Source organism: Chelon labrosus, assembly GCF_963514085.1.
Source record: "Chelon labrosus genome assembly, chromosome: 19".
Taxonomy (NCBI): domain Eukaryota; kingdom Metazoa; phylum Chordata; class Actinopteri; order Mugiliformes; family Mugilidae; genus Chelon; species Chelon labrosus.
The window spans coordinates 13,070,893-13,098,845 of record NC_140352.1 but is presented as its reverse complement, the minus strand read 5'-3'; the positions used below and the strand labels follow the sequence as shown (position 1 = coordinate 13,098,845).

Genomic DNA, 27,953 nt, shown 5'->3' with positions numbered 1-27,953 from the left:
ATACAGTCTGTGGCCTTTATATCTTCAAATGAGCATTGGTGAAAACCAACAGACAGGGTAAGATATGACCTCAAAAAAATCTAATTAATCAACAAAGTCATTAACTTTAAATAAAATTACATTTAGGAAAAAAAAAAATCCTACAACTTGAACTAGCTAACCAAGCTAGGTTACTGAACTAGTTAAGAACAGGTTCAAGAGTATTTTAGGATCTATTCTTGGGGTATATCTGTGTAAAATATTACTTTGACCACTTTTGAGTATAGTAAACAAGCTAAAGTTGTAGCTATATGAACTGTATTTATTTATTTTTTGTTTCTTGAAACCCTGAATCCCTCAATACCTTTACCTTAAAACTTTGAAATAGCTTACTACATTAACTAGACACCATTTGTTGCATCTAAATACAATATGTTTCTGGGTTGATGTGTTCAGGTGTCTTGTTTTGTCTGCCCAAACACAATTTAACGTCACTTATTCTGAAGAAAAGCATCAGTCCTCACATTTAAGTAGCTGTACCCATGAAATATTTGGCATTTTGTAAAATTATTTGCGTAATCTTAAAGTCTACTAAGTCTACTAAAAGTCTACCTCTCTCCCAGTAGCATTTGTGCAGCTTGGATGCATTTCAGTTTGGAGTGAGCCCTCACATGCAGCCCTGCCCTGAAGGTATGAATAGCTCTGTTAAACTGAAGAATCATCTAAGGAGAATCCCATTTTGCTGACTAGTACCTTTTTGTCATAATGTGGTACTTTATTGATCTCCGTGGTGAAATTGTCTGTTTGCTCTGTGCAGTGAGGTCAGGCAGCAAAAAGATCAGCGACATGGCGGCGTATCGACAACCGGTAGGGATTCACAGTTTCATTCAACAGTCTGAAGGCTTTCTCGGGCAATTAGATGTGAGTTTAAACAGACAGACACACAGATGTTTTCACTTTTGTGAGTGTTTTGAATTACTCATTTTGGGATTCACTGGAAACGTCTGCACCTACACAAGAAACTTCTATGCTTTTGCCAGTTAAGATGTGCTCACATGTTTATCAGCCGACGTACATGTGCGTAGCTTCTGCTCAAGGGTTGCTTTGCAGCAGCGTAAGTGAGACCGAGAGTTTTTCCCCCTTGTCACAAAATCTTCATCAGCCTCGAATGAGAAACCAGAGTGTAGAGGAAGTTGTCATCTGTGCACCTGCTCCACCCCACTTTGTGCAAATCTAGATGCATGCACGGAAGTTGGGTTTCAGTGCAAAAGGACACAGGTGGTTGGATGCCGTGCCAGTTGATCTGCGAGTGTGTTTGTGTGGGTGCCTGGCTCTTGTTCCTGTCATGGAGTTATAACAGTATGACATAAGCTGCATTTTGGAATCAAAACCAGACTGTGAAGGGACAGAAAGAAACCGGTCATACATCAAACCAGAGTGTGTCGTGTTGAACAGGTGAAAGCCAGGGATGGCGACAATCCCACTCGACATCAGGAGACTACTGGATGGTAACATCTTTGTTTTTTTGTTGCGGATAAATCTTGTTTTCGACTGTACAGTTTTATTCATAAATTCTGTTATTGAAAAATACCATAACTATGTAAATATAGTGGAAGCTGACATACATATCATACCAAAATGTCATTTAAAATGTTTTGTTTTATGATTCTCCTGGCTGTGACTTGAAAATGACAACCTAGATTTCCTTAGTGCCACATTAACAGAATCAAACACTAGAAAAAGAAAAGATAAAAGGTGTCATATTTCTCTCTTGTTGTCATACACCATAAACCGTTTTCTTTTTCAACATGGCAACACATCATGACATTTAGGACATTTGCATGTACTGCCAGACAGCAAACACGGCCTTTGAAATAGCATTTGCATATGTCAGTACATTTGTGTAATATGGAAGTGAGGACATAAAGAAATTGAATCAGATAAGTGATGTGGACCAACCTGTTTTGCCTTCATTATAAAGGCTGGTCTCGCACTGTAATGTTACCACATGAAATCAGGTTTACGGTTCAGTCGTTTATGACAGTGAAAGAAAATATAGATTATTTCTTTCTATAGATTTAAAAATATAATGTCTATGGATTTCTTTTGCAGTGGTAAAGCTACTTAAGCCACATACGTATAACTGACAATCAACAATTGGTTGTTTCTCGTTATTGTGGCACTTGTCAGTTGGTCAGTGACAGGAAATTTTCCCTCAAAGTTGTTAGAATCAGAAAAAAAATGGACAAGTGGTATAGATTTAAGCAACTTTTGACAAGATCTTGATTGTGATCGCTATACGACTGGGTCAGAGCATCTCCAAAACTCCAGCTCTTCTATGGTGTTCCCGGTGTGCAGTGGTCTGTACCTATCAAAAGGTGGTCCAAGTAAGGAGAAGAGGTGAACCGGGTCATGGACAGCCAACAGCTCATTGTATGTGGGGTCCGATTTAACAGATGAGAAAACACGAGGGCTGGTTCTAATAGAAAGGAGTCAGAACACACTGTTCATCACAGTTTGTTTTATATGGTGCTGTGTAGCTGCAGACCAGCCTGGTTGTCCATGCTGACCCCTGTCCTCTGCAGAAAGCTCCTGCAATGGACACGTTAGCATCAGATCTGGACCTGGTGACCTGGTCTAATGAATCCCGTTTTCCTTTACATCTCTTTGGTGGCTGTGTGCGTCACTTTGTTGGGAAACACATGACACCAGTGTGCAAGGAACACCACCTTGTCGTTGCCATGGGGGTGAACTTCGTCTGTCGTAACGTACAGGTGGTGGTATGTGTCAAAGTAGTATCAACATAAATGTCAGGACTATTGTTCCCCACAAGAACATTACATCGTAATGAGATCATCAGTGTTATTCACTTTATTATTTCGTGGTTTGTTGTAATCTTGTAACTGATCGGTGTTAAGCAAAAGGAGAAGCCTTGACCTGAGGCCTGTGGGTGATAAACCAGGATCAAGCCCAAGACGTAATTAAATATCCCCCACGTTACGTACATAAACACAATGTCGTGGGACTTTATCTGATTCAATATTATTATGTTTTTTTTTAAAACTAGATCATATGTTTGTATGCCATGAACTGCATTATGCTTCAAAATCATAACCCGTTAGCTTTATGAATGTACAGCTAGTTTTTATTACCCTCAGACTGTGAGCTGTTCGTGTTGGAGATCCTTCATGATGAGAACTTAAGTGAAAGTGCAGAAGAGACGCGGCAAGTCTTACTGAATAACTTCAGGGTCGTCCACGCAAGGTAGGATTGTTTTTTTTTTTTTTAACCTCCAGAATCAACATTAAATCAGCTTCTTTACTGCTAATGTGATTCAGTGTAAGTTCATGACACTTAACCTAATACCACACAAAACCCCTAATTGTTGCTGTAATCGCTGTGATTGCAGAATCACGTCTGAATAAACTCATTTAGTGTAACTGTGTCACCTTTCAGGACTTCATTCTTGCATTTTGACTGGGATACGTATGTTGTTATGTGATTTAATTTCTAAGCAACAGTCCTTGAACCTAAAAAGTGAAACACTTGAAGTGTGATAGTTTACTCCGGAAGCTGGTGTTGACTGCAGTGCATGACACATGCTCTTATGCAGAAAACTTGTGGTTTTGTGGTCTCCTCTGCAGGAAACAATTACTGAATTTTAGACGCAGCACTGAAGTTGTAAAATAAATGCTTTTTTTTTTTTTTTTTACAGAAATCCTCAGGAATTCCCCCTACGATGTAAGTAAAACGTCTTTTGGCAAAGAAATCTAAGCTGTAGTCTTTTCTTTCTTAACTCACTGATATTTCCTTTATCTATTTTACACACTCTCAGTGGATTTGAAGGACGAAGACGGCTCAGATGATAACCGCAGTCGCTCTGCCCCATCAGACGACGCCTCCGTGGCCTCTGACTACCAGGATGAAGGAGTTCCTGAGTGTAAGTTAACAAAAGTCCTGATTCTCTTGCCCTCTGTGTGAGGGTAGTGCAGCGATCAAGTCTTAAAAGGACCTCATTAAAAAAGCGTGATGCAACAGAACTAATGGCTTATTAGTCACAACAACCGCTGAGAAAAAACAAAAACAATTAGAGCAGACAGTCTAGTTTTATCGAGCACAGTGGGTTGAAATTTCACCCCTAGTTAAGTCACGTACATGTCATTAAGAGAATGTGTTTCTGCTGAAAGGATACAGCTTGCATCGACAATGGGTAAAAGGGATTCAGTGTCACAGAAGACAATGCCGTACTTCTCTGAGAAAACTACACTTTTACTATCCACAGCACCCTCACTGACAGATATACCATGCTACAGGAAACGCAGGCGGACCTGTTTTCGCTGTGTTTTGCTGCTCGCCCTCTCAATTTGACTGCCCACCTCTGTGAAGTTTCCCTCCTTGCTGGCCTCCTACCTTTCTGCCCAGCTCCTGTGACGTCAGCCCTCCCTCTAATCTCCCTCCCAGCCGGTGTGCAGGTAGTCTTTCCTGGTGCTGGTGCTTCACAAAGACCTGAATGGTGACCTAGAGCTCCCTCCAGTGGCAGATCCTCCGCTGGTCTCTGATCTCTGAAGACTGTGGGAGGCGTGGAGGTGGCCCACACAGAGAGGAGACTCTGTAGCTGCAGGCTAATGCAGTGATTGATTGACCCCGAGCTCCGCTATTCTCTCACAACCGGGTTTGAAATACAACACTGTACCTGAGGGGCCATGTGTGTTCCATCCCTCTCTCCCTTTATCAATCTTTCTTTCTATCTTCATTTCTCGGACTTGCCTCCCTCCCATTCAGACTTTTTGTATTTCTGACTCTATGTGCCAGCTAATAGCCCTTGACGTGACATGCCGCAGGTGGGCATTATTGAGTCTGCTGCCTTAGGTGCCCGTCTTTAAAGTTTTATTTTTTTTATCTCCTTTCATGTGATAAAGCCGGATCCATGCAGAATTTCCCAATAAAAACAAGAAATATTTCCGTTGTATCGTAATGCCGGTAGTTAATACCAGCTGGATGAAATCTGCCACAATCCCCATATTTGAAAAAGGCTTAATGATGTCTTCTGCCCACTGAGGAGTAACGACCGCCTTTCCCTGCAACTTTGGAAAAACAGAGAAAATGGATCACGGCAGATGGTGCGAAGTTGATCCACAATAAGATGATGAGAATTCATTCTTTAAAATTGTTCATTTCGGAATAAATAAGGGATGCTTTTCTTTGGGGAAAAAAACAAAATCAAACTATAAAAATGCTTAAAAAATTCCCTTCAGGCTATAATGACATGCACAGCTACAAACTGCGGCGTCTGTTACTATGGAAAGCAATAGTTGTTAACGGCGTGCATTGTCTGTGCTAAATATGAGCCGATTATGCAGCACTACCAGAATCTTTTTTATCCTTGTGTTTGCATTTTGTTTTGGATATCGAGGACTAAATTACTACACTTGAAATAACACACTTTACTGTTGGATGGCAGCGCTGTGTCTTTTATTGCTGGGGGTCTGTGACCATGTTAGCGTAGTGAATGGCCTGTGTCCTCACTGAGAGGGCATGCAGAGTTCATAGTTCATTCTCTGTTCACTGCCAGCTGAGAGATATGGCTTGCACTTCTCTGGTGGGCGGTCTGTTTCAAGGGAAGAAGGGAGTGTTTGCAGAAAATAACAACCGCTTAATGAAATCACTGCCATTTTAGAAGGAACAGTTATCCATGATGACAAATTTGGGTTTATTTAAATATTCCTTTATTGCTTTTAATGCAGAAATCAGCAGGATATCTTTTGTTCTGAAAATTAATCGTAATTTGTGATTTAGAGACTTTACGAGGAAATGTCTTTTTTTTTCTCCCTCGAGTTTAACTGTATAATTTTATTTGAGCCTACTGTACACAATAGAGACTTTGTGACTCGGAGGATGTATTATCTGTAGTAATCAACTGCCCGCCTTCCCTGCTCTGTGTTCCCTAACCAGAGAGTGAGTGAGTGTGAAGTCGATGGCTGCTTCTACACGCAGGAGGAGCCTGTGCCGTTTGATTAGATGCGGTGGCCTGTTGTCTTCAGCGGACTGGGTGACACCAGATTTGTAATGGCTGACAGGAACAGATGGAGCCTCCATTGTTAGCCCGGGTGTCTGCATGGTAATGTGAACTGAGTTTCACCCGCCGACCGCACCGGTGACCTGACCGCGCCTGCTTCGTCTGCCCCTTTTAGCACCCTCCACCTCTCCCTCTATCTTCCCCTTGATGCTATTTGGGTCTCACTCACATTTTCGAGATTTTTTTTTTTTTCCCCCCCGCTCAAACCATCAAACGCTCTGCCTCGACAATACATTATGCATATGTAAACAAATATAGCCACCAAATTTCTCCCTCTGGCGAAATCTCCTCACTCAATCTCACACACACACACATGCCCTCACACACAAACGCAGACCCCAGGAGACAGCTGGAGATGAGGGGTTTTTAGCCCCGTCATGCTGTTCGCAGGTCAAGTTTACGAAGTCGAAACGGCCGGTTTGTTTTTCTTTGATTGGGGGCACTGCTGGGCGCTTGAGGATGTTTGCTGGGAAGCTACAGTGATGACCGAGCACTGTGGAAAGAGCTTTGTCTCAAGAGTCGCCCAGAAAAGATGGCGCGTTCGATATGACTCCCTCTTCTTCTTTGTGATTGTAATGATTCTATTATGATGTACCACACAGACTGTATTTACTCAGGTGTGGCTCACGGAAATTTAGATTCAGAGTGTATGCTACTGTCTGCCTTATTAGGATTAATGTTTGTTATGATCTAATATACAGTACATTCATTTACAATCTACACCTTGTGGGTTTGTAAGAAATATCTGCAGGTAAGTCTGCAACTTTCTGTAAAAATGTTTAGATTTTCTGTCTGAAGCAACAAATCTGAATAACTCTAGATTAATTTTCTTGGAATCAACAAATTTATCAACTGGCTAATGTTTGAGCTCTGAAGGCAGGTGTGTCCTAATGGGTAGGCTAGTGGGGAAAAAAAAATTGCGGGATCATTGTGCCGACCCAATTTCCTAAACCAATTACTGGCACCAGAATGCAGTAGGATAACCAGTGTGAAGTTATGTCTCGCTGTTGCCTCTTTCTCATTTTAATACGAGAAGCTAGTGCACAGTAACAACATTATTACACAGTGCCTGTAAATAGAATATTAAATCTAAATTGTGTCATTTTGGCTGAAGCTTGAGAAAGCTGTGTAAGTGAAGTGTTTTGTTTTCTGGGGTGCATGCCCAGGTCTCTTGGCAAGCTGAGCAATTGATGCTTCATTAGGGGGTTAATCAGCAATGTTTAATGTGCCAACTGCTCATTGTCTGTGTTTGAAGTCATGGAGAAAGAGGAAGAGAAGAAAATGCGGACAAATGTTGAAATATAGCTGAATAAACTGCTTCCAAATTCTCCACCTGGACCAGTATTTTGCTCGGAGGTTTGTTGACCTGTGATCGTGCTGTCTGCCCACTTACTGAACTTTTGACCCTTAACCTCTTGCTTGGCCAACCTGTGACCTGTCTGCAGTCAGTCCAGAGTTGTGCGGATGACCGGCCTCGCTGTCACAGAACACGCGATCGCTCACAAAGTTTCTTTGGACTTAGCTGATAGCCGTCTACTGTATGTATCCGTCAGAATATCTGCCTGGAGATTCATTTTTCACCGCATTCATCGGTGTATGGATTTTGTGACATTTGGATAGCGGCCGCTCGTTTGCAAGGAAACGAGGAATATGTTAATGACCTCCACTCTTCCTCGCTCTCCTTCACTCTCCTCAGCCGCTCTCTGCCTGTGTGCTTTTCCAGAAACACACACACGCACATTACGAGGCAGGAGAAAAGCTCTGTGCATTGCTGCGACTGCTCGCCATCAGGGTTCAAAAGTTCACACTATTCCCCTAGGGCTACTGTGCTGCTGCAGATGCTGATAGTCTTTTCTTTCTCCTTCTCTCCTGGCCGCCTTTCTTTCCCTCTCTCTCCCTTGCTGTTTACACTATTAATCTTGTACACTCTCTCTCACACACTCACTCACACTGCCTGGCAAGAAGAGAGCGGCTTGAAGGGGGGATTTGGACGTATTTAACCGAAGGGCATCCATCACTCTCATCTCTGGGTTCACCCCCACCAAAAGACACCGTGTAGTTTTTGCATCCTCGTGCTTTGTAAGCCCTCTGATGCAGCCTTCCCCTCATTTGCTTTGTTTTATTGTTGCACTGCATATAATTACACCCCTCTGTTGCCTCTGGTGCAGCGCCGTGTTGAAACCCAGGGAAAACAGGCGAAGGTAAATGTGCAGCAGTCCATCTGTAAAGAGGCACATAGGCAGAATGCAAAGTGGGAAGCTGGGGCAGGGTGGCTCCTAATCTCCCCCAGAGCTGTCAATGTCACAGACAAATAGTAAAACTATCAGATGCGGCGGGTTCACCCAGAGGTTAGCGTTCCCAGGTACCTCCTGCATTCACTCCCTCTCTTTCTCCCCCTGCCTTGCAAATGAGAATTTGATTTTGCCCTCCACTGGAATCCATTTCTGGAGATGAATGAAGTTTCAATGCCAAGCCCAGGTGGCCCCGCTGATTTCTTAGGGAAATAAATGGAGATGGGAGAGATGTGTTGGCCTGTACACAGACAGTGACACGGCGGCTCCCAATGCCTTTGGGATCCCTCTGTTTAATTGTTGCTGTAATGTAGCACTTTAAGGTCATTAACATGCCCTTGTGGAGTTATTCGAGGATGTTGAGGATGCATCCCTCTTTACACCGGGACCTCCGCACGGCTAGGAGAATTCGCCACTCTGTGTGTGTGTGCCAAGTGGGACAGGGCTGCTGTGGGCTTGTATGCTGCTAGAAGATTTCTTATCTACAATGGTAATTTTTTTTTACCATTGATTTATAGTGGCCTTTGCCATAAATTAGCTTGTCTCAAAGAAATCAGTAGCACACACTTCATTGTAAAGGAACTTTGTCCCCTTTGTCAGCATGAAAACTAGCTTTATTTTAAAAGAATCTTTTTGATGACAAACTTATTAATTCTTTACAGCACTAATTAACTCAATGAAGTGGCAGCAATTTATTAAATATCAGGCTTAAACAAACATTTATTTCAAAATTTGTACCTTTTTTAATGCTGTAAAACAAATAAAATGTGACAGAAGGATAAGCAATTTGAAAACATAATTTTTAAATAGTAAGAAAAATCATTAGTTAATTAAATAATTATTCTCACAATTTTATAATTTTCTTTTACTGCTATTTTGTCAACACAGTCGTCTTTAAATGACTTCTGCAGCAGTTTCTGTCGTAGAGGTTGATTTACCGTTTCCCTGCGAATGCAGCTCCTAAAAACTGACCGAGTTATTTTTTTTTCTCTTTTTATTCAGGTTTAATTACTAATATTTTTTAAACTAATACAAAAAATGAGACAAAGAAGAAGTTTTAAAAAGTTTTTTTAAATTATTAAAAAAGTTTAAACCTCACAATTAGATTCTAATTTGGAAAGCTTATGTTTTTCATTAGTTAAATGAAAATCGTACTGTAATAGTAAACTTTTATCACATTAAATACTTGAATAGCATTTACATTATTTATTGCAACAATTTGCAAATAAAGCATATTTTCTCCAGCAGAATGGGGAATACATGCTCTTAATTATATTAAAATGTTTTCAGGAAGAGCCAAAGTAATTCTTCAATCTTGTTCTTTTTTTATGAAGGAGTCAATTAATATGCTTTAAAATACGAAGAAAATACCGCAGTTATTGTCTTCTGCAAAGTTTGAGGGTAAAGTAAAATTTAATGGGGGGAAAATTCACCCAAATTAATAATCCTAATTTCATTAATAATTTATGGGTGCAGTTATTTTGATTTATGTGAATGCATTTAACTATAGAAATCTGTAATTTGCTCCTCTGAAATGATATAAATGAAATTATCTTCTTTTAAAACACAATTTGCAATGAGAATGTAGCCTTGTTTCCTCAACAGAATAATTTTTTTTTGGTAACACCTGTTGGTCATGGACCTGCTGGTAATTTATGAAACACGTAAAAGAAGAATGGCGTCGTATAATTATTTATTGGCATAATATACAACTATAAAGCGATTTGTATAGAATGGTAATAGGTGTGAGGTATTTTTCAGAAAGCATATTGCAGCGCCTTTCTAAAATTATACTTACAGTATATAAGTGGAAATAACAGAAGCAGTTTTTGTGAGTGTTTTTCCCTGCAGGCTCTCAGATATAACTGTGTTACATCCTATTTTTATCGCACATATGCAGGCTCCTCTGCGGGCCCAAACTCCTCCATTGTTGGTATTTATATTCTTAGTACTTTTTTTCTTGTCTCTGTCAGTGAAGCAGCTGAAAACCATCCCCAGCGATTAGAGGATCATTGTATCTGCAGTTAAGCATTTGAATAGTGGTAGTAAATCTAGAAAAGGGAAATTCAGGGTCGCTGTAGACACTGCTTATGGCTGCCCAGGGGGAAGCCGATGTCACATAGTAAATTTAGCCCCTAAGTGTCTTTACAGTGGACGGTCTGTGATGTTTGAATGTAGGAATTGAGCAAAACCTAGAATGACTTCATCTATTCCTGTGTAGAGCAACAGAAATGTATTTGTTTTTTAGTATTAATATAATAGACAAAGTCACATGCTTGAAAAGAGAAACACTGCTATCTCTGTGTGACGTTATAGATCCAATCTATAACTAAAATTACTGATTATTGAGTATGAGAAAATTTTTAGCAGATCATTTCAAGTTTTTAATTCTCTTCCACTAAGTGCTTGACTCAGTTGCTTTTATCTCAAGTCAGATTTGTTTGTTTAACCTGATTGACATGCCTGATCAAAAAAAAAAAAAAAAAAAAAACCCTAATCACTTTTGCATAAATTCCCGCTCCCATTAACCATTATTAGACGGTGATACAGGCATCATGCAGGCTGATATAATGCATTGCATGTTTTCTTTGGTTCAAACACATGCATTAGGACGTTCTAAACATGGTTTATGTATCGATGACTGAAGTCCTAATCAAATCAGGGGGAGGGAAGGAGGGCAGAGAAGACATTCTGCCCTTAACCTCAGTGCCTCTCAGTCTCTCTCCTCCCTTCTGACCGCCGCCTCACTGGAGGGACGCTCAGCAAAGGCCTCCTACTGTAATGAGGAAAAATGCATCAATTTAGCCCGGCCTGTGCGCAGATTGAGCGCCGGGTGGGTGAAGGTGCACTGAGTGAATCCTTTTTCCTAATCAAGGACAGTATCGAAGGGGATTGCGGTCTCGTTCGCTCCGTCTGTAGAATCAGCAGCATTCCTCCCTGCAGCCCCCTCAGGGCCGGGGAGCCTCTTTCTGCCTTCTGTTTCACCTCATCAGCAGAGTTCACTCGGGGGTCAGGTCCTGCCCCCTGATGCTGCATTCAATGCAATACCTCTCGCATCGAAAGACACTGTGAAAGCCCCCGTGCTCAAGGACTAAGCAAAGGAGAAAGAAAACATATGATAACTTTCTGATCTCAATTTCTACCTGTTCTTTGAGGGGGATCACCTCTTAATCCCATTAATAGCGTTGAGAGATGATTTACCTCATGGTAAAGGATACATTTTGTGATTTATTGGTAGTGTAATGTTTTCCCTGTAGCTCTGGATTAAAAAAAGTTACTTAATTAAATTTTATTAGAAGAGATATAATGCATTAGATAATTAAAATTCTACCAAATGTCAAATTTTTGCTCTTTGTTTACAGGGAAGTGGATGTTCAAGATAAAAGAAATAAGACAATGAACAGAAGTCTGTTAATTGATTGTCACTTTCAAAGCAAAAAATGCCATTTGCTTGTCGTTCTATAACAGAATCTATAAAAGCACAATCGATTGTCTTTGTGCTTTTGATCGAACAAAATGAGCAGCTTGAATCTGTCAGCTTCGGGTGTCATTTTCCATCAATTTATGACATTAAATTACAAACCATTAATCCAAAATCATGAAATAACAGAGTAATTAAGAACAATTGTTAGTTACAGCAGTAAAGACAACAAATAAAATGCAGTAGAAATTAAAGGAATCTAAAAAAAAAAATTGTGTCGAAGAAAACACATAGTGAATATGTGAAAATTAAAACTAAAAATGTATCTAGAATTATTAATATAGACTTTAAGAGGCAAAAAAGATAGAGGAGTCACGTAGGAAACCAATATTAGCTGTCCCAGGATTCATATTATCTGTTGAATTTTGTTTTCACTATTCTTCAAATAATTTTGTACATATTTCCATGTGAGAGGAGGACACCTTATCCATTAAGGTAACTTACGTCTATATCCAAAATGTTAAATTACAAAAAGACATAGAATTAAAATTTTCCTCATAAAGGGTATTTTTCCCTCAACTGAGACTATTTCTCACCATGTATCGAACTAATTTAAATGTTTTAGCTGGGAATACAGGAGTGGTTCAGACCGTAGCCTCTGACAGCACGTGTTTCCCTGCTGGGACCGAACCCTTGCCAACGCTGTCGCTTCTCTCCACAAAAAAAAGATGCTGAGGGGACCGCTCATTTTGCTTCAGCATTTCCATCTTCTGTGGCTACATCAACATCTTCGGTGCATTTTTGTGTTTTCATAACATCTTTGCTGCGTTATGACCACCGTTAAATCTAATGTAACATATTAGTCCTCCCACCAAACCATTTCCCTTCATTTTGATTCACTCTCTATCCAGCCTTTGATTGACTTTCAGCCTAACTAAAGTGGATTTTAATGAGAGAATACATTAACTCCCTCTGGTCATGCTAACATAAATCAGCCTTTTCTTGCGGGATCAACTGCTGAGCTCATAACACCATGCTGAGAGAGTGTGAATAACCAAATGAGAGATTGCGGCATTGGCAAACCGCTGGCAGCTCAGATGCATTGTTGTGTATCCCCTCCCAAGTTTAACACAAGTTCGTGAACGCGACAGAGCGGAGCACTTATCAGCACACAGGTCTGTTCGCTAACGAAAATGTTCCTTTTTGCCGAAATCAATTAAACACATATCTCTGTTCAATTTCTATTGATTATTTCCGTCCATTTGGAAATGGGGTGGCTCAGATCTTTTCTTGCTGATGACCACTCACGGCCGTTAGATTCAGTTAGCGCGTAGCGGCTCCTCACCTTGATTTACGAAACACTGGATGAGACTCTAGCATCGCATCTGTCTGCTTCTCTTTGTTGGTAATTGCACTCAGCTAAATAGGTTATGCTGAAATATCAATAAATTGCCATCAAATTAATGTCAATACCAAAGCTGTGGATGGTGCTAATTAAAACGCAAAAGGGATGAAAATGAAGTCATGGCATTGCCCTGAATAATTGATAACGCAATTTATGATTTTTATGAAAGAGTGCCGTCTGTCTGCGATTTTTGATGAGGCCTTAATTAGATGCATTAATGTGTCTCTCTGTGCCTGTGCTCAAACTCAAAACTCAAACACCATGATGGTTTTGGGGTTTTTTAACGCTCTAAATTACGCGTTTTCAAATAACATTACCCCTGAATATCCACTTAAAATTGGTCCCAAAGAGGTGTTAGTGTGTAATTTCCATTAAAGGAAGCATTGTTAAGTCAGGACCAATCAGATCCTGCTTTTGTTTAGGGTGAGATCAAGGACTTGTGCAAGCAGCACTAAACCAGTGTGGTGCTTTTAGGTTGTGCTGCTACCCCGTGGAAGCATCTAGAACTATTATGCCTCTTCTGTATCCGTGTGTAAGATTCATACAAAAGACAGTCAAGTGAGGTCAAGTCACCTGGTGTTAAAGCGCGCATGAATGTGTAATGTTTATTGACTCTTGCAGATCAGAGTGATCCTGTGTTGATTTTGCACCTCCTCATCTATTAGCCAGACTCGACCTTTGAGATAAATGAAGAGCGAGGGAAGTAGACAGATGAGGGGATTAGAAGTGGGCCGCAACAGGGAAGCAGGACCAGAAAAAAAAAAATAGACAGACTGCTGGCGGATAAATGAGGTGGAGGAGCATAATGACCGCTGTTTGTTATGATGTACTGAATCAGGTTCTCTATGACAAAACAGTCCTTAGCACCTCTGTATTTATAGTGTCACTGGTCAGTCCATCCACAAAGGCAGGCTGATGATATGTGAGCGTGTTAGTGCTGTGAGGTGTCTAGGGCTCTGCTGTGGAATGACCTGCTCATCTGTCACGACCACAGACCGAAGCATTGTGGGGTTATCGGATCTACACGGTGGTTTGTTCAAATTACTAGAATATTAGCCAATAAAAAAAACAACAGCTTTGTTTTGTAGATCAAACTTATTCAGACAAAACTCACTGAGAAACTTCTAGAGAGCTTCACACAGTGGGTATTCAGCTGAATTGAAGGGTCACTCAGTTTTCTTCTTGTCGCTGTTTTCTATGAATGAGACAGAGATCCCCGTTTGTCCAATGTTGGGGGATGCTCTATGTTTAAACCAGAGGAGCCAGTTGTGGGATGACATGTTTGGTTTTTCTCAGCAGTTAAAACAGGTTTTTTTTTTTCTGAAAGGGATGGACTCCAGGAATTCCCCCTTGTCTGAAAGGAAGACCAATGCTTGCTGACTATTCAGAGGAAGCAGAGTTTTGTTTTTGACACAAAGAAAAGCCAGGTACTCCTCTTGAAACGCATGGCGGAAGATGGCCCTTAAGGCAAACCTGGCTTCAAGTTCCACCTCCATTTTTATAAAGACTAGAGTGGAGAGTAGAGCAAGCGTCCCGTGCTATATTACAGCTGTCCTATAACGGCAACAGTGCCAAACAGAGCGTTCCTTAATCTAGTTCTCTCCCACACAAATAACACAATAGGACAAATAGATGAAGTACATTGTTCATTAGGTTTGTGAAGGTTCTCAGTCATCCAGGTCATGGTATATCTAACAATACAAAGCTGAGACAAAGGCAGATGGAATTGTTTGCTTTCTTCAAGAGGTTTAATCCAAGTAGCTTCTTCAGTCCACTCACAGATGTTAGTAATAAAAACTAATAAAAACCTAAAATCCCCACCAGGCATTCATAACTGAAGAAGATACTTGGATGAGTTGCAAAACCTCTTCAAGAAAACCCAACAATTCAAGTTGCTCTTGTTTAAGCTCAGTATTTTTTTTGGATATTTTGCATTAGCTAACAATTACACTAATCAACCCAAAGCTCTCAAATTGTGCCACTGTCTTCTCATGTTGAAAAGTTTGACTTTGCAAATTTGAAGAGAGTTGTTGCATTCCCACAGGAAGGTTGTTCTCATTAAATCGCAATGTGAGCAGATGAATGGACTGCAGCGCTCAGCAGCACTGTAAAAGTATTGATCCCGGTTTCCTAAAGCCTAGCGGGGATGTATTTGATCCACGAGGTTGGAGGCTATTCTCATGTGTGTTTGTGTGTGCATGTGTTTCTTTGGGAATGAGGAAAGTTTAAGTGTAGCTGATTAGGAATTAATGCTGAAACAGTTAACCGGTTAATCAATTGGCTCATTGTCAGAAACAGTTTTCCTTTGAAAATAAGTCATTTGGTAAGAAAAAAATGACAAAATCCTGATTCTGATATGATTTAAGCATCTTAAATTATTTGCTATGCTTATAAATGACATGCCTGTAGGTTTTGAACTAAGTAAGACATTTCAATCAATGCTTGTGCTCATAGACTTTGGCGACATCCCCTCGGTGGCAGCCCAGGACCTCAGCAACGTCTTGAAGCAAGGCTACTTGGAAAAAAAACGAAAAGGTATAACAACAGATGCATAGGAGTGCCAGATGGGTGGATTTCTTTAACAAAATAACTTGTGTCCCATTTTGTATATGTATCCATGAATATATATAAAAATATATTCAAATATAATAAATGCACCTTTGTTCCTTAGACCACAGCTTCTTTGGCCCAGAGTGGCAGAAGAGATGGTGCGTCCTCAACAATTCAATATTCTACTACTTTGGGACTGAAAAAGGTTTGTTTGAAAGAAGCATTACAGCTTCATACTGTACACTGAATCAGATAACATCCTATCATGGTGTCCTCCTCTTTACAGACAAGCAGCAGAAGGGTTCATTTTATATCAACGACTACAGCGTCCAGATAGTGGCCAACCTGAGAAAAGACTCAAAGAAAAATTGCTGTTTTGAGATATCTGCTCCCGGGCGACGGGCCTTCCAGGTCTGTATTAACGCAGCATGTTCGTAGCTAAATGGATGTGTCTATGGTATTAAATCTAATAATATCCTGTAGTTTAACAGATAATACATTGAAAATTATATAAAGTATATATTCAACTGTGAAGTTTCCCTCTGTTTACAATTCTTGCCAAACCTTTATGTGATAATGTTGATCAGTATAAAAATAAAACTTATTTGAATATTTGTTACCTTTTTTCTTTGTGATTATGTGAATGTGATTATTCTTAAATAAATATTACAAATATGATGTTTTTTATCTATATATATATATATAGATATATATATAGATATAGATATATATATATATAGATATATATAGATATATATAGATATAGATAGATATAGATATAGATATAGATATATATATATAGATATATATATATAGATATATAGATATAGATATATATATAATCATCCTTTAAGTATTAGTATCAGTCGAGCCTCTGTGGAAATCTATTTAGAAAAACATTTTTTTATTTAATGGCTACACCATTTTCCCACTCGCAATATTTTAGTATGTCTTAATTAAATATTTTAGACACAGATTATTATGCAGCCAAATATTTAATAGCTGTTTAATATTTGTCCTTCTTCCCCCTCCTTATTAGAGAGCCAGGATTAGATTTGATCACTGCCTCGATGATTAAAAATCTGGACACACAAATGCACGCTCGGATGTGATGATAATCGCAGTGTTATTGCCACTCTCTCCCTCTCCAGTTCACCGCCAGCACCCCTCAGGAGGCCAGAGAATGGGTGGACCACATCAATTTCATACTGAAAGGTAAGCCGGCGCCCCTTTGTACTTTTTATCCAGCATCTACTACATGACTTTTTTTTTTTATTAGCATTCCCTGCTTTGTTTTTTCTCCCTCCTCTCTGAAGTATAGATTCTAAAGTCCAGTTGTGCTATATAAATAAAACAGACATGGAATGCTTTTTTAAAGGCAAATAGGTTAATAATAAAATGCAGTTAGAGCAGTAGAGATCTTCTAACATTTCTTAATTTTCTCCTGAAGTTTTCTTATGTTTTCGAGGGACAGAAAGGTCAGAAGTGCGAGGCAGCCCTTTATCATCTCTGACTCACATGAAAACCACCCGATCCGTCACTAACGACGCAGACGAACACACGAGTCCTGAATCTGCCCATTCAACATGTCACCCGCCATGTCATGTAGCTCTAGTTCTCCTCCACCCCCATAGCCACCCCTCCCCTAACCCTCCTACCGAATTCCAACTTACAGGAAATTGATTGGTAGATGTTCTGGTTATCCTCCAGTGACATTGATTTCTGCTTGGCTGCTGGTGTACGGCAGAGGACCTGATACCCTGTGTTGCAGCGGCCAGTCGCCTGCAATGAGACAGCTCCTCCATCTGAGCGAGCAGTCGAGCCTCGTCTACTCTAAAATGGGCTCGGGCCAGGCCACCGATTTGCGGGAAGTAACAGACACTCTGCAGTTTGTCTTACTTCCTCCCAGCACGGTTTTACTCCGAAATACAGTTTGATCCGGAGCATGTAGATGGTTATTTATCGTCTCCATTTTTGAATTTACCCGAGAATAAGTGACTGACTGTGCTTTTAAGAGCTAAAGCTTTAAAGCATTGGGGAAAATTATCATCAACCATAATGGCTAATTTATTTATTTATTTATCAAGCAAATGTGCCAGACTTTTACCACATGTGAGGATTATGTTTTCTTTTTTATACATCTTTGTAAATAGTTTTTTTTTTCTTGGTAGAATGGAAATTGCCTATTTCTCAATAATCTTTCACTTACTGAATGCTGCCAACGGTTCATTTCTTAATTAAAAAAAAAAAGTATGAACACTAACAGCTAATGAAAAAAATGAACAATCTGAAGCTTAAGACCTTGTGTTTGTCACTGCTGCTAAATGGCATGTGCCTTAGCCTGCTGTGCAGCGAGGACCCTCTGACCATTTCTCTTACTTTACTCTTTAATGCATGTCTCTGTCTTTTGTGCCACGCTGTGCTCCATCTTGACGCCAACACTGCCTATCGCATTGTTTCTCCTTCCCTCATAGATCTCAGCTCCAGCTTCATCCCTGTCGATGATGAGGAGGAAGACGAGGAGACCTATGATGACATTGCGGGAGCGACTGATGCTTCCCCAGTTCTGCTGCCCAAGGCACCCCAGAGTGCCAAACAAGGAGGGGTAGGAGGAGGAGGAGCAGGAAGAGGAAGACAGGAGACATTAGAGGTCGAGGAGGAGGAGGAGGAAGAGGAGGATATCTACGAGGTGCTGCCAGGTATGAGGATGTGGTTACCTTGCATGCAGAGATGCACCACCACCCACCAGCTCGCACAGATAAATATACAGGAAAGTGCCGTGTACACAAACCTTCATACTCAGTCAGACAAATAGACACAGTCGCTCTGACTCACTCACACTCAAACCCTGAGGGATTTTTGCAACGAGAAATCTCTGTGATCTCTCCTAGCTGTGGAATTCGTGTTTGCAGGTGCCTCCTTATCACCACGACGCCCAGACTGATCACTCATTTTAAATCAAGCAACACTAATAAGCTTGTCAGCAACAGGGGTGGCTGCTGCAGAGCCGCACAGGACAGGAAAGGGAAGATTCACTTACACCGACTCGAATTCTGCTTCCCCCGGTCTCGCTCCTTATCTCTCTGAACAGTTATGTTGTTGAAATCAGCGAGAGCAGGGTAGTTTCACATGCTCTGTCATAGTACGTCCAATTAGCTAATGTTGCCAGGCAACAAATAGCCCATGGTTCAATCCACTAAAGCAGAGTTTTGGCCAAAATTGCCTAGCAACAGCAATTTAGTTGAAAGGAAGTAAAAGCTGCATCTCTCTGTGCTTAAAATAGTTCTGGAGCTCCTAATGCCACATCTTTAATAGAAATTAGAGTTTGACTGACGAGACCTCAGTGTTTCTGAGATCTCACCAAGGGGGGGTGCTGGCCCATGTGTCAGGGTGGCTACAAGATCCCAAGAAGGACAAAAGGGGTGATCTGATCTTCTCCGGGCCGTCGTCCATCACTCTTTCTATTAAATAAGATACATCAAGATTCTGTTTCACTCAGTGAGTACATTACCTTTGCCAAAATCGCTGGTGAGAGGGAAATCAGTCTTCAAACTGTCACGCCGGCGTTCAAAGCCATCTGGGAAGAGGTACAGACCCTGACCACAGATGGCATATCGAATGACGGGCTCTTTCGTTCACTTTCTCACCCCTTCAATTATCAATCACTCTGTACCTCTCTTTGCTTACTTTTGCAGAGTGATTAGAGACTGTTAAATTATTCAAATTTCAGTTTTTTCTTTCACTGATCAGGATTTTAAAAGACAAGAAAGGCAATGTCTTCCATCCTCAATATTCCTGATCAGTACAATCCCATTTATTCCTCTTTGACAAATGTTTATAGTGTTCACAAATGTTTAAATATCCAAGTTTCTTTTCCTAAAGCTAACGCTAAGTATCTTGAAATATTTATAATTTACAAAACTGCATTTTTAGGAGAGGAGTCCCCTTCGGTTTTGTCAGAACATGGCTCAGTTGTAGGGAGAACGCAGAGCGACGGTGGTATTGGCTCTGGTGCTGATGACTGATTTTATAGACTGGAAAATTAAATCACTTTGATATAGAAACCATTGGCCCGTAGCGGTGGCCTCTTGACGGAGTGACGCTCCTCTCTGCTGCAGTTGAAGATTACCTAACAAATGTTAGAACCTTCTCCAAACAAAATTAAAAACTCAGCAGTTTAATTTCTTTTCTCTTTAGTAAAGCCGTGAAGCCGTGTGTTTAGGGAAAAAAGGAAAAAGCAGCAGACATCCCCCACATATACAGTAGATATAAGAAACTTTATGCACACGACCACAATATGCATGCGGATATACAATATGTGTGTGTGCCGTCTTTTCTGCTCTTCCTGGAAGCAGAGGTGCAGGTTGTGCTGGGAGGTGGATAATGTTGCTGGGTTGTGGCATTGCTGTCAGACTGCTAGTGTTAAGGATGGATGTGGGAGACGGAAGGCAGGCGTATCACCGTGTCACCTCTCAGACCACCGGGTGCCACGCCCCACAGTCGATTACACGTCCGCCTCTGCCTGCCTTTAAGATGGCCTCTTTAACTTTTCCTGCTCTAGATTAATATGAACGAATCTGATCTGCATGTAAGAGCTCAGAAAAATACACACAATGTGGAGATTTGTCAAGAATTTCCTGATACGTTTTTGGCTGATGATTATTTTTTAAATTCTCGTTTGTTTGCAGTTTTTACAGTCGGACCTTTATCAGCTGATTTCTCGTAGCATTATATTGGGATCAGGTCAATTAAATGAAAATGTTTAATTTGTAGCCTGATATGCCAGAAAAAGATTAATGTTCTCTCACACATATTATTTTGTTTTGTTTGTTTAGAGGAAGATTTTCCAGATTCAACAGATGAAAATGGTGACAAGAGCACCAAACAAGGTCAGAAACAATTTTAACGTAATACTCTTAAATGTGAGAAGGCGTTATTCCTCTTCCTCTTTTATTCACGTTTGCCACTTTATTCCCTTTCAGATTGGTCAACAGATTACGCTAACTACTACCAGGGTTTGTGGGATTGCGAGGCCGACGAGCCCGATGAGCTGGACTTCCAGAGAGGAGATCTTATCTACATCATTAGCAAGGTCAGCATCACCATCAGCAGAAATAAACCATTCAGATTTCCCTGGAATTCGGTGGTTTCTGGATCCCTCAGTCAGTTCGATGGAGATTGCCGGTCTGGCGTTCGCCTCTAATGGAAACCCATTCCTGATTGCACCCTTGACTTGCAGATATAATTACAGGAGCAATTACAGCAGTTTAAGATGAGTAAAATGAGATGCAGACGTGTGAAATGCGTAATTATTTAAGGGTTAAACAACATCAACTCCAGTAATCACCTCATCCTCATTTACTTCCCGAACATGCTGACATCTCCAACATTGAAATTCCTCTGTTAGTGAGCGCTTGTATTTCGATGCAGCAGAGAAGCACCAACAGTGGCATTGTCTATTCCTGGGCCACTAGGGTGAAGTGCTATTCGGGCGCTGGGTAATGGTGCTGTTGTTCATTATGGAGCCTCTATCACAGGGGTTAATTGAGTAGGCAGCCATGCGAGGCTCTTCCTTTCTGTTTGACGTAAACTGCAGGTGAAGCCATCCTGCATCTCAGCTCTTTTCCCTCAATCTATTTCCTCGTGTTTTATGGCCATCTTGTAGTTACATGCAGAGTATCCACCAGTGAAAAGGCACCCTACTGGAAATCAATGGCTTGTAATTTGGGCACTTTTACTCTGCTCCGTTCAGAGACTGGTTCCCATACTGTTGCCATTGGTCGATTTCAAATTGAATCATCATGTTCTGTGCTAAGGCTAAATTATCTGAAGAGGACAAGCAGGGAGAAGGAAGCTTTTTCTGTTAGAGATTAAGACATTATGTGAAATTTCTTGCACATTTAATCAATGAATTTTAATCTATTATTTTTATTTTGATAAGTCTCCAGTCAGAAATGATGTTCTAACATTTCTGATAAATTATTAAAGAAGGTTTTATGTTTAGTTAGATAAACAGTGTCGGTTCATGTTGAGCGATTGTGAGCCTCTTGTTTATAACAACTCATAGAGCACAGGTGAAATACGCTCTTCACACAAGATGGACTTTTAATTGAGGATGTCTTGGCAGTGCCAGATTAATACGATGCCAGCCGTCTTTGTCTGTGTGTGCTGGTTGATAGGGGAAAATGTCAAAACAGCCCCGTCCATTTTTCACATAATGATGACAAAGGCACAGTACTTTGAAAAACAAAGGGGACTCTGGCTCTGCTGTGGATCTGCTTCAAACTGCCTCAGCCCTGCGTGCCGTGTTACTTTTCACTGTATAGATCAGATTACTGCTTCACTGAGGGAGCTTAAAAGAGAACTAAATCCAGGTTGGAAGTTGGTTGTTGTATCTCCTAATCTCCATGACACAGATTACTCTTGTTTTGTCAAGCTCTGTGCTAAAGTCATAACACAGTGACAGACCACATGAGAGTATTCTAAGTATCCCGTAATGGACTTAGAGCGAGGGTTGTAAATTATTTAGAGGTAATCTCCGGACGGCTTTCGAACGTTTGGTTTTCTGTGACGACACGACTCCACCCGTGTCCTATTTTGCGTCCTAATAGCGTCGCGTTTCCCCCCCATGAATAGCATTATTTGGATTATAGCCTGTAATCGGCTATTTATTTTAACGAGCCCTTGGGGAGGGCTTCCCTGTGTCTTCCGTACGTACGCGCAGGCCGAGGCGTTGTTGAGTTTTACGGGGGGATTCCTGAGAACCCTGACCTCGATGAGTGAAATACGGGCCCTTGGCTAGAACTCAAGTCTGTCGCTTAACTGGGGACCCAGACACGTGAAATGACCGTAATAAAACCAAGGCCCATAAATTCTCTTAGAGGGTGGGAGGCCTGGTTGTGTGTGCTGTTATGTCAACACTGACCATAATTACAAGGTAATAAGGACACGCTCTAAGTGCTAAATCAATGGTGCTAACAAACTGTTATTTTTAAAGCAAGGATGTGATTGACTGCTGAAGTGCAGAATGGGATAGCCACAGGCGTGGTGTCATATGGCTGTGAACTGAGGAGAACATGCCGATTGTATAAAAGGCCCTCATCCATCATTATTGATCTCTCACTTACTGTAAAGTGGGGGCATTTTTACTGTATTTGTGTTATTTTTTTTCCCCCCCTTGCGTTGCTGTCTGTGTGCGTGTGCATATTTGTCTATCAACGGCAAAGTAAATAAATTAGGAACCTCACAACTCATATGAATCCCATTACTTGGGGGGAATCAATCTTGCAGCGTTGCCTCTGCTGCCGGTTTCAGTGATGCCTAACTCGCCTTCTGCAGAGCTCCGTGGCGATGCTCAGCCCACTGATACATGAGAAAGAAACACACCGTGAAATCCGTCTTGTGATTTTTGCGCCGGCATTTCATTTCTGAAAGCTTGCATTTTTCTAATGCACATTATGGCTTACGCTGACATTTAAGTGTGCGATGACAAATACCGGTGATCACAGATTTTTGCAGTATCACACTCTGAGATTTTGTTTTAAATGGCGGTGATGTTTCATATACGTTTCCTCACACGTAAGGAATATTTGTAAGACGATGCGTAACGCTGGATCTCATTTGTTCATCGCTACACTTCCCTCTGACGCGTGCAACACTTGTGTACTTTGTCGGCCACACCAAACCATAAGGTTCTCCCGCATTCTTGCCCTCTAATTTATGTCCCCAGAATCAAAAGACATGGGCTCTACAGGTCAGCTGTCACATTCCTGTATTCCCACAGGCACTCATGGAGAACGGCGGGATGGAGTGGGAAGAGATTTATGACACAAACCCGTCCAGGGTCCTTAAAACTCTGGCAAGCGCCGCTGCCACTTCTCCCTCTTTCCCTCCGTCTCCCTGCTCATCCTTGTTCTCCGTCCAACCAAAACCCGAAGAGAGGGAGACGGGGCAGCCAATCCGGTGCGGCTGCCGTAGCCGAGCGTCACCTAGCATTTGACCAAAGTGTTCATCTGCAGCTGCTTGTTAGAGACAATGAGAACATGGACACCACTGACACCTTGTGGTGGTTTTTAGCCGTGTAACTGCGACTTCTACAAACATCGAAAGTTGATTTTAAACCCATACAGATTAACGCTTTGGGATATATACTCCCCCAATACTCCAAAATTAAAAATTAACATATTTAAAATGCTTCTCATATTCTTTCGGTGCTACCTGAGGGCTTCTTCTGTTTCTCTAGTTGGTTTGGCCCGCTGCCCGCAGGTCACACCGACTGAATACGGCTGAAGAAAAGGAAAAGTGGTCAAACAATCAGATGGGAAAAGTCAAGCAAGAGAGACAAAGAGAGGGGGATCCCTTTATTCTTTTGTGTGAACCCTGTCCCCCTCTCTTTCTCCTTTTCTCTGTCACACACCCATTTAAAGACCCCTGGCTGCTATTGTGGCCATAGACACCAAGACGCTATAGACATCCTATTTACCACCCATAGTAGCAGGGGGTGAGTCTGGGGTTTGGGGTCATGCAGGAGGCAGCGGTCATCCCCCGGTCAACTACAGTAGGTCATTATTCAGCCCAAGCCAATAGCCCAGAACCGCGTCCGAGCAACCCACCCCCCAATCCATTCTGCTTAATTATTATAAATGAGGGGCGGCGTAAACAGCCATCATTACAGACACTCAGTGGCATACACAAATCCACTTTAAATTGCTATTAAGTTAAGGAGCTATCCGTAATCCCAGGCGTGCATTAGAAAGGAGCGAATAGGTTTTTCTTTTTATTAAATCTCATCGTCCCTGAGATATTTTCAAACGTTCTCATGCTCTGTCATGTTTTCAATTTGAAGCCAATTCTGTGATTTAATTAAAAGCCCACTTGGAAAAAATGGACACTGAGTAGCCATTTCAATCTCTGGTTATGCAGAGTTATCATCCGTATTTCTACATGGATTTCGACGGGATCGTTTTGGCACAAAATCACCCGACACTTTCAGGGATTACTAGCAAAGTGTACCTGTGAGAGCAGTGTGGAGGGCCAGCTAACCTGATTGTGGGTTACAGATTATGGGCCTGTGTCTGGTAGAGGTGTCCATGTTTCTTTATTAAGGTGACCGGTGATGGAAGAACTGTGCGGAGCTGCAGTGCATGTGACGAGTCCGCGTGGAGAGAGAGAGGGAAAGGGATAGAAACAGAGGATGCGAGCTGAAAGGCGGCAAGAGGAAAAGATGGGAAGAGAGGAATGAGAGCTAAAGAGGGAGGGGGTTGGAAATGGGGAAGGAAGGAGAGGGAGGGAGGGAGGGAGCGAGGGAGGGAGAGATTGTAACACCCAGGCGGCGGGTTCAGCGGCAGGGCAATGAGAGACTTCCTGCGCTCCATCACGCCCAAGGCCTGCCTCAGTCAGCTGGTGGCCGAGGAAAGATGCCTCATGTGTCAGGCTTATTAGCACTCCCCCTAGTTTGTATGCATTTGGGATTGTGTGAGGGTGTGTGTGCTTCATCTGGGAGAACGAGATGAGAAAATGGAAAAGGACGAGGACATGCGATCTGGATCTTGCACAGAATTTCACCCCAAAAAAAAAAGGGGCTTCTGAGACGCTCACATTAAAGATTATATTTGGGTTCGTGATGGCGGCGTGACGCGACACCTGCCTCGCCCACCGCCGTCTTTCACCGCATCCAGCCAACCTCGACTCACCTTCTCCCCGCTTCGGGCTTCGTGTAGCTGTCAATCTGTCCTCCGGTCGGGAACGTGAGCGATGGGCCCATCAGAATGCCACCATTAGCCAGCCCCCTGAGTGGTAAATAAACGATCGCGCCGGTACACTGCAGGTGTTGTCATGGCAACCCGCTCTCAGCGCCAGCCCCGCCCCACGCCCATTCCCCACCGCTTCGGCGGAGGAGTCACCGGGAGGTCAACGAGTCAGCGCGCCGCGGCCGCCACGACACGGCGCTGTTCAGCCCCCACCCCTGCCCCTACACCCCCTTCACCTCCCTCCCTCCCTCCCTCCCTCGGCTCCCTCACGGAGTTGATTTTATCTGCAGCCAGGTTGCAGCAAACACCAGCTGTGATATGTGTCACCTCTCGCGCTGTTCACGGTGCATTCTGGTACATCTTGTTAATGAGAGAAAGCCAGGGGACACACTTGATTTTTCTCACCCCAGAGCATCTTCCATTTTAGATGAATGTTTAACAACTCACACAATCACTCACACGGCTGCAATGAGCCTCAGAAAAAAATAAAAATAAAAATAATAATAAAAGAAATCACGCTAAAAGACAAAAAGAAGAAAAACAAACAGAAGGAAGAGGGCGTTGAGGAGTTAGCATAGTTTTTGCCATTTGGATAATTTACTCTCCACGCCTTTTGGAATGTCCCTATTAGAGCAGGTGTACTCTGGATGAACCCATTTCAAGTATGAGGAAGATGGACTCGGCACGCCTGACAGACTTCCACCGCCATTGGCACCCACTCTTGTGATGTAGCAGTTGTATTAAAATGGCGGCGCTGATAATCCAAAAGACCTTTCTCGGGGAGAATTTGAGACCGACTGCACAGATGGGCCGCGGAGATAAATAAAACTCTCTGTCACTACGGTTGGTGGAATAGTGCTGCGACGCCCCCAAGGGAGAGAAAAACAGTTTCGCTCCCTCTCTCCGATGCCCCCCCACACCCCGTCCGTCTGTCCTCCCCTCTCCTCCTCCTCCTCTGTTCACGTTCTCCGGAATGGGAACCTGAGCCAGCTTTTCGTTACCAGGCTTTTCCCCTCTACAGTCTTATGGGGAGCATAAAAAGACCATTTCAGACTTAAGTTTCCCCTTCGTTACGAGCTCTCACACAGCGAATTGTCAGTTTGTCAGAGAGCCAAGCATACTGAAACATCCCAGTAAGAGCTGTCAGTGAGGTTCGTAGGGGAAAACGATGAGGCCTGGGTGGACAATCTGCTTATTGTGGGTACCTGTTTGTGCTGTAAGAACACTCGAGTCTGGCGCTTTATCACCGGCCCGGCGATTTATTCATCCTCGCTGTCCAAACACTGCTCATTAGCCGCAGGCCTCATTCCTCTGGCTGGAGAGAGGTGTCAGGTCTGGATGATTGGCTAAACCTTTGACATAATGCATCTCACTGTGTCACAGCATGTGGAGCACGAATTCCTCTCACACGTATGTAATATTTTCTCATGTGCAGTTGAGCGTTTCATCTTCTCGCTGCTGCCGAGACAAACAGTTCACAGTCTGCTGGAGGGATGAGCGGCCAGGCGCCCCGCTCCATCAGGATGGGGGAAAATGACGGCCGGCTGGTGCCTCCTCTGCCGGGCTCTAACCTCCCTCTGGTCTTTGGCCAAATATTGATCCAGTACAGATCTAGTTAGAGCCCAGCTGCTGTGATCAGATGATCATGAGGTGCTTGATGCGACTCAACGCGAGCAAGCGAAGGAAAGGTTTTATAATTTGAGCCTGGTTTTTAGACGCGGAAAAGCCGACTGTAGAATATTCTGACTTCAGTTCACCGTATTGTATATTAATAGTGTAAAAATAAATCACTTTAGGTAACTGTGTTGCTCGCAAAAGTATAACAGATATATAAATTAGAAATGTTTCTATATTTAAATGAGTAGTATTTATTTTAAAGGCAGGAATTTTGCTTCATAAAATAGCAATGTGCCTAAATTATATTTACATTTACACATCTTCTGCTATGAGAAAATATTTTTTTCTTAACTGTGTAAAGTCAGACAATAAACCCCATAATTTAATTTTTATTACCCAAACTCTTTTGGAACTTGATGTGTGGTCGGTTTTTGTTTTCTGCTCGACTCCTCTATTAAAAATATAAAAATAATTGCTTCATTTAAAGATTTAAAACAATTAGTTTGAGCACATGTCAAAAAAAAAAACAAAGGTATTCACTTTATGGAGAAAATACTTTTAATCTGTCGCCCCCGCTTCATTTTTATACAGAAACAAAATCTGATCCTGTTTTTCTGTCTTTTTAATCACAGAATAGAAACGAAGCCTCGTTATAATTAGTCTGTGGAAACACACCAGCTGTGGTTATGGCTTTCAGAGCAGTCGACAAAAGCTGTTTTATTTTAGACACTCGCCGTCTTGATGGCCTTGTTTATCGTTTTCCCCCATTTTTGAATGAAAACCCTCCAGGCTCCACGCACCGAAAAATGTCTATAAGAATATTGTACGTTGCTGTTTTCGTGGACAGGGTTGAGGATTCCTTGGA

General features: G+C 41.9%; 1 protein-coding gene across 1 annotated transcript in view; it reads left to right on the top strand.

The window, feature by feature from the left end:
* Positions 1-979: 979 nt before the first annotated feature.
* The window catches only part of skap1 (src kinase associated phosphoprotein 1), a 28,591-nt gene continuing 1,617 nt past the window's right edge, over positions 980-27,953 (top strand). Inside the window, exons 1-11 of the mRNA XM_084567871.1 lie at positions 980-1,487; positions 3,138-3,243; positions 3,695-3,720; positions 3,815-3,919; positions 15,627-15,707; positions 15,844-15,927; positions 16,009-16,133; positions 16,874-16,937; positions 18,197-18,421; positions 20,558-20,611; positions 20,705-20,814. Of these exons, the coding sequence (XP_084423997.1) occupies positions 1,448-1,487; positions 3,138-3,243; positions 3,695-3,720; positions 3,815-3,919; positions 15,627-15,707; positions 15,844-15,927; positions 16,009-16,133; positions 16,874-16,937; positions 18,197-18,421; positions 20,558-20,611; positions 20,705-20,814 (1,020 nt within the window). The 5' untranslated portion in view covers positions 980-1,447. The remainder of the gene's footprint in view (positions 1,488-3,137; positions 3,244-3,694; positions 3,721-3,814; positions 3,920-15,626; positions 15,708-15,843; positions 15,928-16,008; positions 16,134-16,873; positions 16,938-18,196; positions 18,422-20,557; positions 20,612-20,704; positions 20,815-27,953) is intronic.